This window comes from Naegleria lovaniensis (assembly GCF_003324165.1).
Source record: "Naegleria lovaniensis strain ATCC 30569 chromosome Unknown tig023, whole genome shotgun sequence".
Taxonomy (NCBI): domain Eukaryota; phylum Heterolobosea; class Eutetramitea; order Acrasida; family Naegleriidae; genus Naegleria; species Naegleria lovaniensis.
The window spans coordinates 365,548-378,308 of NW_025407845.1; the positions used below are offsets into that span (position 1 = coordinate 365,548).

The 12,761-nt window shown below is 36.1% G+C and overlaps 5 protein-coding genes across 5 annotated transcripts; 3 read left to right on the plus strand and 2 right to left on the minus strand.

Moving 5' to 3' along the window:
• Positions 1 to 218: 218 nt before the first annotated feature.
• C9374_005218 (uncharacterized protein) lies at positions 219 to 5,451 on the plus strand (the record flags this gene model as incomplete). Its single annotated transcript, XM_044694944.1, has 8 exons — positions 219 to 848; positions 960 to 2,654; positions 2,704 to 3,822; positions 3,883 to 4,170; positions 4,245 to 4,438; positions 4,532 to 4,970; positions 5,047 to 5,078; positions 5,139 to 5,451. The coding sequence occupies 8 exons, from the start codon at positions 219 to 221 to the stop codon at positions 5,449 to 5,451; spliced, it is 4,710 nt and encodes a 1,569-aa protein (XP_044548317.1).
• A 68-nt stretch (positions 5,452 to 5,519) lies between these two features.
• C9374_005219 (uncharacterized protein) lies at positions 5,520 to 6,146 on the plus strand (the record flags this gene model as incomplete). The annotated part of the gene is made up of 1 exon (XM_044694945.1): positions 5,520 to 6,146. One exon carries the CDS (start codon positions 5,520 to 5,522, stop codon positions 6,144 to 6,146), a length of 627 nt encoding a protein of 208 aa, XP_044548318.1.
• Positions 6,147 to 6,433: 287 nt separating this feature from the next.
• Positions 6,434 to 7,198, plus strand: C9374_005220 (uncharacterized protein; the record flags this gene model as incomplete). Its single annotated transcript, XM_044694947.1, has 1 exon — positions 6,434 to 7,198. One exon carries the CDS (start codon positions 6,434 to 6,436, stop codon positions 7,196 to 7,198), a length of 765 nt encoding a protein of 254 aa, XP_044548319.1.
• A 17-nt stretch (positions 7,199 to 7,215) lies between these two features.
• C9374_005221 (uncharacterized protein) lies at positions 7,216 to 9,264 on the minus strand (the record flags this gene model as incomplete). The annotated part of the gene is made up of 3 exons (XM_044694948.1): positions 7,216 to 7,441; positions 7,494 to 7,638; positions 7,776 to 9,264. 3 exons carry the CDS (start codon positions 9,262 to 9,264, stop codon positions 7,216 to 7,218), a joined length of 1,860 nt encoding a protein of 619 aa, XP_044548320.1.
• Positions 9,265 to 9,910: 646 nt separating this feature from the next.
• On the minus strand, positions 9,911 to 12,718 carry C9374_005222 (uncharacterized protein; the record flags this gene model as incomplete). Its single annotated transcript, XM_044694949.1, has 1 exon — positions 9,911 to 12,718. The coding sequence occupies one exon, from the start codon at positions 12,716 to 12,718 to the stop codon at positions 9,911 to 9,913; it is 2,808 nt and encodes a 935-aa protein (XP_044548321.1).
• Positions 12,719 to 12,761: the final 43 nt, after the last annotated feature.

Genomic DNA, 12,761 nt, shown 5'->3' on the forward strand with positions numbered 1-12,761 from the left:
ACAGTGTTTCATGAGCGGTAAATTGTACCAGAGTTACGCCTTAATAAAAATATTGGGCGCATGGCCATGCTTGGAAAAGAGCAGTTTTGATCCTCATACCTTGTCCTCAAAGATAACAGTTCAGATTCGTATTAATATTGCACCTCTTTAAATAATTATACTCTCTTGAACAAGTACTCATTTATGGTTGGATCATGGCAGAAAGACAACATCATCCTATGGAGGCCGAGCAAGCAGAGAAATCTCAAATCATCAATAACAACAATACTCATTCCGCGACATCATCGTTTAAGATGAAGCCTTCCACGACCTCAGCCATCCATCCAAAAGCTTCTGTTTACAAAAAAAGAGGCAACTTTAGCACCAATGCCATCGTACCTGTCAGTGATTCATGGGATGGTATGATTGATAATTCCATTCAATTAAAGGACGGCATTGGGAATGAAAAGCAACCACACTCCTTTTTGGAGGACAAAATTCAACAATTTTTCATATTCATTGCCTCCATGAAATTAGAACGATCCATGAATCCCTTGTTGTGTTTGAGTCTTCACTTGATGATGATTTATCAAACACTTTCGTTGGGAATTTCTATTGATTATGGATGGGGAGAATATGGAAGATATATTGTCCACGCTTTGGTTGCTCCGAGAACCTTTGGATTTCAATTTCTGCCATACTATGGATTTGTAGCATTATTTTCAATTATGTGTCTTGTTGAATGTATCGGAGGAGTAATCATTTTCATCACTTATCGATCGTTAATATATGGAAGCAAACATTGGAAGAAAATTCGAACGGCTGGAAGAAGCGTGTTTGCTACCATGACTTTTCTTGCCTTGCCAATGGTACGTGTTGAAATATTTGTTGTCTGATTGATGAAATTATTTCATCCTGTTACTGAAATTTTTGAAACAATCCAATTCATTCAATCTCTATCTGGATGACAAAACCTAAAGACATTTGCTTTGATGCAAGGTTTTTGGGATTGCGATTATTCAAAAACAGTTGAACTTCAGAAAGGTGTTCCAACATTTGTGCTCTCCAACTTCCCAACCGAAGCATGTTGGGGAACCATGAATGCTGTTTTTGCAATACTGTCCCTTGTGTTGGTTTTGATTCAAGTGTTGATCACAATGGGAACAGTTATGATTTTTTGCGACACATTTGTGAAATCTAAAGCAAAATTCTTATTGTTGGACCCATTTCTCATCTCTTATGTGATTGGATCCAATCAACTCTATTTGATCATCTCCATTGCAACACCTAAATTTGTGAGCTTTTTAAGACCCATATATTACGCATTGTTTTCTCTTGGATTCATTGTTCTATTGTATTGGAATTTACCGTTTGTAAGGAGAAGAGCCAACTCTGTATATGGCGGTGTTGGATTTGCAAGAGTGGGTATTGCTGTTGGCTCCTTGGTTGCTTCATTGGTAAATTCAAGAGATGCATGGGAAATTGGTCTTGGCATTGTGTTTGGCCCACTATTATTGGCCTTAGTTGGTTTTATTATTGGCTTTTTCGTGACTGATTTCTACACAAAACAAATTTTCAACAGAGGTTATGAGATTGTCAAGCTTGCACTCACAAATGACATACATTTCAATGATCGAGACTTGAAACCAGTGAGTGCGTTTCTTCAATTCTCAATTAAGGACACACAACAAAACAAACGATTGGTATTGGATTTTATTGAAGTAGCACAAAATTCAGATCGGCTAAACGCCCACATGCTGCTTCTTTTTGCTCTTTATCTGAAAGATGTTTCCCACACTCCTCATTATTTTGCCTCTCTACAACTGTTAAGAAGAGCAGGCAAAGAAATCTCAGCAAGCATATTTATGAGATATAACATTTTCATAAGAACGCGAGAATGTGAAAAAAGTTTATCGAACGGTCGTTTAAACAGTGCATCCGAAATTATTTTAGAGGGAGTTAAATTTAAAATGAAGAAGCTGAGATACTTGATTGTTCAATTTTGGAAGAACTTACTTGCATCCATGGACGTCAACGATTTAATTCAACACATTCAGTCTCTAAGTTCTGACTGCGACATTACCTTCAACAATCTGATGTTGGAAAATGAAGACGACCCACTTTTTCAAAAATTGTACACGGAGTATCAGGAAGAATTGAGTTTTACAATGGACACTGTTTTTGAACCAAAGGATGTTCAAAACGTAGTTAAGGAGAGCTCGTCTGATCATCATTTACTGGATGTTCCTTTCATGGACGACAATTTAGATTCAGCATCTCAAGCCGAAGAGGAAACAGTGGACAAGCAACAAGAAATTGTTTCAAACGCCATCAACAAAAGAGAGTCGAACCGTCCAATATTTTATTTTCTCGTATCATTTGGAATTGTGTCTGCTTTCTTTGTTGTAGTGTTAATGTCAGTCACATTTCCACTGTTAACATACTTTACAAATTTGGATTTACTATCAACCAGTGCATCACTACCATCGTTACCTTACTCGACCGTAGTTAATATTGAAAGTAGTAATATTTCAAAAACAGCTAACTTGATAACATACAACCAATCCCTCAAATTTGGAATAGAACAAATTGAAAATGTTGAATTACTATTTGATCGTGGAGTACCTGATCAAGAAATAACTCTCCTTTTTAATAGCAATGACAAGAAATTTGTTGTAAGTAGCATGATCAACAATTATCACAACTGACCATAAATACATTTAGTTCGACGAAAGTACTGAGCTAGTACAAAATAGTTCCAATTCGTGGCTTGTCAAAAAGTTGAAACAAGTCATTTATCCAAGAATTAATAGCTCATCATTACTTGCACCAACAAACAATTATTTTGAGTTTTTGAAAACGAATGCTGAATTTTTTACAAACTGTTTACTTGAGTTCTTTTCCAACAGTAATGAACTTCAAGCAACACACAATGAACAAGCTCAGATTTCATTTATCATTGTTGGAACTGTAATTATTTGCTCGTATTTTATATATGTTGCAGTTATAGCTTTCTTTGCATTCAAATTTATTCGGCAACGAAAACTCATAACACAACTATTCACACGAATTCCAAAAGAAGAGACCAAAAAGATTATATCTAACTTGGAAAAGCGTTCCACTTCCAAAATTGTTAGCACTGACAAACTTGTACCAGCTTCTTATAAGACTTTGTTTTTTGTAATTGCGTGCTTCTTAGTGACCTGTTGTGCATTGTCATTAATGATGGCTGACGGTATTAATAGCTTCAACTCTAACTTTGTTGGTTTGAAAAAGCTTCAGCTAGCTGCAAAAACAATGCTACTTTCTCAAACCTTGAGATATCAATTATGGAACAAGTTGAACGTAGTGACTAATTTCACACAAGCTTCTCATGACTCTCTGACCTCCACATTAGGAGAATTTGATAGTGTTTGGAATTCATTTCGTTATGGTTCTGCTTTAGATGCATATCACAGCTTGACAGGTTACTCTTCAAACATTAATAGTTTAATTTTAAACAGAAACAACATGAGTTGTAACGAATTCAGTTGCCTTTCATTAGATGACCAAGTTGCAAACTTTAGATCAAACATTTTACTGTACAAGGACCTGACTCAAAATCTCACCTCTACTAAGCTTCATACATTTTTGATGCAAGAAAGCTTTGAGATTATTGTAAGCTTCAATAACGTCACCCAATTATTGCGACAAACACTTGAATCTAGTCGCTCGTTGATGTCTATTATTGCTGTTGTGGTCTGCTGTCCATTATTATTTATTGCGTCCTTTTGGCTGTTCGTCACTGTTTCCACTTTGCAAGAAGAAAACTTTAGATTGAGAAAACTATTCAATTATGTACAGGTAGGTTTGAGTTCAAATCTGGCATATGTAATCACTGACATCATTTGACTTTGACTCCAGTGGGAAATAATCGATGCTGACGAAGAAATTAGAAATTACATTTTCTTTTATTTTTTATCCGCCGGAAATGGAAGAGCCAAATTAAAACAAAAGATATCGAAAGAGAGAGCAGTCCTTGAAGCAGCATTAACATGTGCAACCATTTGCAGTGCTGGTGGAACGATCGACATTTTCAACTCATCATCAGAAAAGTTGTTTGGTTATCGTGGAGATCAGATAATTGGCTTCCATTTAAGCAAGTTATTCGATAGAGAATCTATATCAAAACTTGAACCTATATTAGCAAAGGTAAGTACAAGAGCGATCCGTGTTTTATCATTATGATGTTGGTGTGATTAAATGGAATCGTTTCTACTTTTCAGATGGCTTTTAGTGCTGTCAGCTATGCAGAAACAATTGAACTCGTTGGTCAAAGGAAGAATAACAGCAAATTTCCTCTTGAGCTCAGAATCTCAGTAGGGGTTTTGGACGGAAGAAATATTATTGCTTGTTTTATGCGAGATATTACAGAGTACAAAAAACAAACAATGGAATTGGCAGAGGAAAAAAAGAAAAGGTATGTTAAGGTGTAAATCATTTTTGTACGTCCTAGAAACAATACGATCAATCTTGTGTCATTGTGACTTTTCATGCTTTCCTGGAAATTCAGCGAGTCATTGTTAATGAACATTATGCCAGAGAATATCGCTCAACGGCTGATAGCTGGAGAGACCTTTATTGCAGACAAGTATGAGGATGTTACCTGCTTTTTCAGTGATTTGTACGGATTGTTGGATTTAAACCTTTCTGCGTATGAACTCGTTCAAACCTTAAATTTAATCATTCACCAATTCGATGACTTGACCATTGCCTTAAATGTAGAGAAAATCAAGACCATTGGTTCAAAATATTTCTGTTGTGGAGGATTGAAGCCAGACACTTCGACAGATGTTCCTCATTTAGAACGAATGTTTGATTTTTCAGTTCAATTATTTGACGTGGTCGAATCATTCCGTCAGGAGAATGCTCTCAATATCGGATTGAAGGTTGGTATTCATACAGGACCCGTCGTTGCAGGTATTTGTGGATTGTTAAAATACGCATTCGATGTAAGTGGTTTAAGTAATTTGGATACCTTAATTTGTTTTTAATTATTCTTGCTCATTCAATTAATACGTTCAATAGATATGGGGAGACACCGTCAATATAGCATCACGGTATGTGATAATCATTTGATATTAAAATTATTAATCCACACTGTATATTAAACACTAAAGAATGGAAAGTACATGTCCATCCAATCACATTCAAGTCACCTCCACCTGTTATCACAAATTGAAAGACAAGTACAAGTTTCAAGAACAGAGCATTGAGGTCAAAGGAAAAGGGTTGATGCAAACCTATCTTTTCAAACCAGAGCGAGCTTCATCAGCAATTCCATCCATGTTAGTCACAAATGACCTCATGAGTTCACGAGAAAGTCTTAATACTTCTAAACGAAGTTTAAAAGCATTCTTAATATCTCATTCTTCGAGTAGAAATGCCATTCAAGACATACTCACCAGTAATGAAGAAGAAAATCAAGAGTAAGAAGAGTACAAACTCAATAACAACCAATACAGACCTTCTTCTTTTGGAAATATTGGATCACAAAAAAAATGTCTCAAAAACTGTCATCCTTCATCATTTCCAAGAAATTTCTCTTCGTTACCATTGGTGTGATACTTTTAATCTATTTTGTATCGTGGATGAATTTGAGAGCAAACAAAGCGTCTTCTTCTTCTACACATGGAACACTTGAAATAATTTCCGAGAATGAACTCTCGGAATCATCCACAACAACACCCCAACCACCGCCATCATCCAACAAGCCTCTTCTTCACAATGATGATACCAATGATTCATCAAATTACCAAACTCCTAAATTCATCTATGAAGAAAATTTGAAAGGCTCCTCCATTGAATCTTTTATTTCCGAATCAGCCTCATCATCACCCGTTTCATTCATTTATATTTATGCGCCGTGGTGTGGTCATTGTAAAGCCTTTGCTCCAACGTTCACATTATTGGTTGAGAAGATTAAAGAAAAATTTAAAGGAAGAGTCAAAGTAGGGAGAGTGAATGGACCCGATAATTATGAAAGTGCCATTGTCAAGTTGGGTGTGAGAGGATATCCTACTTTAGCCTTTTTTAGAAATGGTGAGATGAATACGAAATTGTTTTATGAAGGGAGTCGAAATGTGGAGGATATTATTAAATTTATTGAAGAAAAGATGTTGAAGTGATGAATTCGTATGATGTGAATGGAAGAGAGTAGTAATAATAATATTACGAGAATTCTCTCGTAAGAGGAGAACAAAAATTTTGTACTTTGATCTAAGCGATTTTTGAAATAACAATAATTTTCATATAATTTTTACAAATCATATTATAATTATCAAGAGTGGAAATGTAAATAATTTGAAGGTAGTGGCCAATTAATAATTTGATAATAGTTTTCTAGAAGACACGTGTTTTGATGGAATTGATTTCTCAATTAAGAAAAAAATTGCAGTTACATCACACTTGCGTCATGCCACCAACAACCGCTTCCGACAAAGAATCAACCAACGATCAACCAACCACTGTTCAAAAAGAAGAAAAGAAAGATACAATCGAATCAAGCCAAGATTTATTTAAACAATTCTTGGATGAGAAGGATTCTAAATGGATCAAAGAACAGCAAGAAGAAAAAACATATTCACTCTCACAAATCTTATCGGACTTGACACCTGAGGAACGGATTCGACATTTTGTGAAATTTGCTCTCTCACAAAACGAATTATATCATTCACAAATATCCAAATCCGATCGTGATGATCAATACAATGAATGGAAAACAGTGCATGTGAGTGACACCAATCTTCTGGAAAATTTACACCATAAAAATTCGAAAGTGGCACGTACATTGGGAGAGATTATTTTCAAAGAGGATAATCCTAATCTCATTTCATTGATGAACAAGTTGTCTGACAAACCTGTGATTTTTGTGTGGAAACACAAGACAATTCCATGGTTCAAATATGTTGATCAAGCAGAATATATTTGGAAAACTGCTGTCGATCGAGTTCAAAGAGCTCATGGTGAAAAGTTACTGGAAGATCGAGAGAGCATCTTGTTGGAATTTGCAATTCAAATGAGTTCAGGTCCATCAGATTGGGAAATTGAAATTTGTCAAGAATATGATGACAAGGAAGATGTTGATTTAAACGTAGAACAGTCCGTATACAAGTTTAGAAAGGACTCGGTGTTTCCAAATGGTTTGAATATTGACAGTGTTGGAGCGTTGATCTTTTAAAACACTTCTGTAAAATATTAATGAATGTTGTTTACCTTCCCCAAGTAAGAACGTAACAGGCTTCTGAAATCTTCCAAAACAAATGGCTTGTACACAACGTCATCAAAACCTTGTGACAATAGTGTTTCTTTTGGTTCCCAAGTGTTTGCTGTAATTGCAATAATTGGTATTCGTGGTAGCTCCTCTTTTTGATGATGACGATATTTGACCCAGTTACGAATCATTTCACACGCCTCCTTTCCACTGCATTGCATCCATGAATCGTCTTGATGTGGACAATGAGTCAAATACTTACCTCAAGATGGGCATGAAACAATCCAACAAGACCAAATGATACGACTTTTCTTTGAATTTTTCAAAACATTGCATTCCATCGTTGGAGGTATCGATGTCTTTAAATCCAATAATTTGTAACATTTTCACCAATACTTTTCGATTCACTGCATTGTCATCCGCCAATAATACTGAAAACTTGCTAAAATCAAACTCGTGTTCCTGAGAAAGAAGAGATTTCTTATCACGGATTTTGTCATGCGATTCGTTTCTTTTAACTCGCATTTACCACAAGAGACACAACCTTCCATATCGACGCTTTCATTGTCACTGTTCTCTTCAGAGGTCATCATGGTGTTAAATAGTTCAACCAACTCTGAAAATTTGATTGGCTTGGGAAGATACAGTGCATGTTGGAAATTTCTTTTTTCCCCTTTGAAAATGGTGGAAATAATCTTTGACTGTTCATTCTTTCCAAAACAGTTCGTTGCTTTTTCATATTCTCTTTCTGGTACAATGATCAGAGACAGAGATTTTCTATCAGAATAGGAATCATCACAGCTTTTCACTTGGTTTTGCATGGATTCACTAACACTCTCATAACAGGCAATACTTTTCACTCTCTTCATTAATGAAAGATAATCCTTAAGTACCTCTCGAAAGCACTCGTCATCGTCAATTATGGTGACATGATAGGCCATACTATTGTCAGACAACAAGAAACCACCAATACTTTTCTCGATGTTGGAATTGTCGCAAGTTTCTAAGGGAAGCGAAATGGTCATTTTTGTTCCAACTCCCACTTGACTTGAAACAACCTTAATGTGACCCTTCATTTTGTGGATTAACAATTTAGTGATACTGAGACCAAGTCCATTTCTATGGGTGTAAATTAATGTACTTCCTCCATCATTGAGTTTTCTTAAATTTTCTGACTGATGGAAGTATTGTTCAAAGGAGCTATTTTCAAATTCTTCGTTTTGATGTTCGAGAACACCATAAGGTTGAAACAGTTTGTGAATTTGATCCTGTGAGATTCCACATCCTGTATCGATGAATTCTAACAGAACTTGACAAGCTGAGCTATTTTCCACTCTGTTTTTTCTTAATTTGGTAAAATCTTCGTGTTTGTCGTCCTTTGCAAGCATGCAGTTCACTCTCACATAACCCTTTTTCGTGTATTTGATGGCATTGGAAATAATATTCATGATGATTTGACTCAATCGAACAGAATCTCCTTGAAATAGTTGAGGTACTCGGGAAACGTCATAAAAGAGATGTAAGGAAATGTTTTTCTCATGAGCCAGTTGTGAAAAAACTCCAATCAATGAATCCAACAGAACTTTCAAATTAAAAGGTTCATGTTTCAATTGGATTTTCCCCATTTCCAATGAACTCATTTGCAAAGAAGATGACAGTATATGTAATAACAAGGTGGCATTTTCCTTAATGTCTTCTATACTTTCCTGAATAGCTCCATTGCTTAAAAAACAATGTTTACAACAATGCTTTGCTGAATATTCTTCTCCATCAAAATGATGTTCCATCACTTGCAAACTTCCCATAATGCAATGCAATGGATTTCTCGCTTCATGACTCATATTGGCAATAAATTTGGTCTTTTCAACATTCTTGTATCGTTCCTGAGCTGCCTTAATGTTCTGTTGTAGAAATTCTCGATTCTTGAAAGCCAAAAAATGTGAGACCACATACGATCCAACCATCACGGTCAATTGCAAGCATAATATTTCAACCAATCGTCGATGAAAGAGCTTGATTTCCAATTCAGACATTTCCTCACCCCATATACCCGATAAATATGTACACAACACGAGCACACAATTGTAATGAGTCCATTCCAAGCACAAAATCCACCATGCACGACATCGCACGCTGAGGTTAACATTTTAAACGTTGAAAAGATGGAACTCGGAAACCAAGGTCCATAATACAATTGAGTCAAGAATTGATGAATAAAGATATCACTCATCATACGAGCCTCAATGGCGATTTTGGAAAGGATGGAAGAGTGGTGGTTGGGTTGTTTCTTTTTCTTGCAATAGTCTTCTAATTGATTCATCCAATAATGTAAACAGACTTCTCCCAAATAACAGGCGATAAATACGGAACATCCCTTCTCTTGGCAAAAAGTAAGCAAATGATGATGGGAACTAGGATGAGTAAAGACGCTTGGGCATATTTCCATACATCCTTTTCATATTCGGGTTGTTGTTGTTGAATCAATTCGTGGTGATTGGAATTCAAAGTACGAGTGGTTTCAATTGAAGGATGATCCATGGTGGTGTTGGATTCATCAAGCAGTGCACTATTTTGTTTTGAATTTGGACCTTTACAGCAGAACGTCTTTTTTAGAAAAAGTATCCTTCACAGTTCGCACCTTAATGCTGAATAAGGTTTTCCGAACCCGAAACATGTTGTTTAATGGTTTTGATGGTGAGGTTGTGGATGTCCATTTCCATACAGATAATGATTATTATTGGAAGGATGATGGAAATGATGACGTGAATAGTAATCCAAAAAGTTGGTAAACACTTGTTTCAAATAATTGACCTCGAAGGGTTTGTAAATGACATGATCGAAACCATTCGATTTGAGTACTTGTTCACTTTCAAAGGTATTGGCAGTGACTGCAATGATGGGAACACGTGTATGAGTTTGTTTTTCTAAATTTCGAATCATTTCACACGTTTCTCGTCCACTCAAAATGGGCATGAAACAATCCAACAAGACCAAATGATATGATTTTTGTTTGAATTTTTCAAAACATTCCATTCCATCATTCGAAGTGTCAATATCTTTGAATCCAATAATTTGTAACATTTTCACCAATACTTTTCGATTCACTGCATTGTCATCCGCTAGTATCACTGAAAATTTGCTTAAATCAATGGCTGCATTATTTGTTTCAACAAGAGAAGAGTCTTCTGAATGGTTATTACAAGAATTTGGTTCTGCATGGTTATGAGAAGGTGTCGATTGATCTTTCACTGGAACTGTTTCATCTCGTGGTGTAGCATTCGCAAAGGACATAAATTCAACCAATTCACTGAATCGAACTGGTTTTGCAAGGTACTTGATGTCGAAAAATTCTCGTTCTGCTCCTCGAAAAGTTGTCGGCACAAGGACTACGTTGTCATAGTTGTTAGGAATATCTTTAAGTACTTTGTAATGTTCTTCCGTACAAAAGATCATAGTTTTTAAAGATGGATTTGAGGATATTGGAGACATTTCTTCAAGAGATTCAAAAGTTTCTAATGTGACCAGGTTCTTAAATAATTCAAGATAATCTTTCAATACATTTCTAAAGCATTCATCAGGATCAATGATCTTGACACAAAATTTGATGTCATCTCCTTGTAGAATTTCTGAAATGGCATCTGACATGTCATTGGTAGTATTTTGTAATGGTAAAATGACAGTAACTGTAGTACCCTCATTGAGAACACTATTGACGTGTATTTTACCATTCATCTTGTCGATCAACAACTTGGTAATGCTTAATCCAAGACCATTTCTACTCGTATTGATGAGACTACTTCCTCCATCATTCAATTTCATATTTTCTGATTGTTTGAGGTATTGTTCAAACCCGAGAGAAATATTTTCATCATTTTTCTGTTCAACAATTCGATAAGGTTGGAACAAGTTGTCAATTTCTTGTGGAGCAATACCACAGCCAGTATCGATGACTTCCAGTTTGACAAATGTGAACGGTGAGGATACCGAGTTCGATAACATTTCTTTCACATTGAGTTGATTGTCCAACTTGGAATTATAATCTTTCAAGTCTTCAATAGTTGCCAAATTGCAATTCACTCTCACATAACCCTGTTTGGTGTACTTGACTGCATTGGAAATAATATTCATAATGACTTGACTCAATCGCACCGAGTCACCTTTGAAAAATTGAGGAACTTGTGCCACGTTGAAGAATGAATGAAGTGAAATATTCTTCTCATGAGCCAGCTGGGCAAACACACCAACGAGAGAGTCCTGTAAGAATTTCAAATTGAACACTTCGCTTTTCAGCTGGATCTTTCCCATTTCCAGAGAACTCATTTGGAGAGATGAAGAAAGAATATGAAGGAGCAAACTTGCATTTTCCTTAATATCCTCAATGATTTCACCAATAGCACTATGATTTACGAAACAATGTTTACATCCGCCACAACATGTTTCTCCTTCAAAATGATGATTCAAAATTTGCAAACTTCCCATAATGCAATGCAAAGGATTTCTCGCTTCATGACTCAAATTCGCAATAAATTTTGTTTTTTCACTATTTTTCACACGTGCTTGTGTGGCGTCGACTTGCTGTCGAGTATACTCGAGATTGGAAGAAATAAGAGCATTGGAGAATATATACGCACCCACTAGAACTCCATATTGAAGCACAAACACTTCAAACATTCGATAATAAAAGTCGGTTCTTTCAGCTTCTGTCATTTCATTCCTCTCCAGCAAGTAAGCACAGAATAATGAAACACATGAACACACGAGAACAAGTCCACCACACATGGCCATCAACGATAATCTGAAAAAGATGTGTCTCGAAAGGAGAAGAATCTTGAACGTCGAAACGAGATGGTATGGAAAATGTGGGCCATAATAAATCTGCACTGTGAACATGGTGACGACCATCAATGCTACTCGTACAACGTTTGAATAAATTAATCCTTTCAAAGTCGAAATATTGAGCGAATCTAGAAATGCCTGAAATGCCAATTCCAATATAGAAATGATTAAAAAAGTAGAGCTTCCTCGTTCTGTACTAAATGTCAACGCAAGGAGTTGAGGAACGACAGAAAGTGCCAAGAACAAGGACGAGTTGTCGTTTCTACGCTTCTTGAGCACATGATTCAAGAATTCCTTATCAATACATGGAGTAGAGTCTTCTTGAATGGTTGTATGCAACGGAGCAGTTGTGGTTGACAGTGGAGAAGTTGCTTTCGTTTTTCCTTCCTTCTTCTTCTTTGTATTTGATACTTTTGAAGAGTTTGATGATGGGAGTGTATGATCATGATGATGCTGTGGATGAACTGTCGTGGTTGGTGAAGGAGTGACAGTAGTATTATTACTATCGATTGACAAGTCATCATGCGTGTGTTGATGTCGTTGTTGATCGTCATATTCTTTGATCGTCACGTGATGATTGGGTTCGTCTCCTCCCTCGCAGCACGATGTAGATGTGGTTGGTGATGCTGACAGTGCTTTTTGAGATTTCATGGAATGACTGGATGGTGTAATCTGTTCTTCTTGTTTTTTGGTG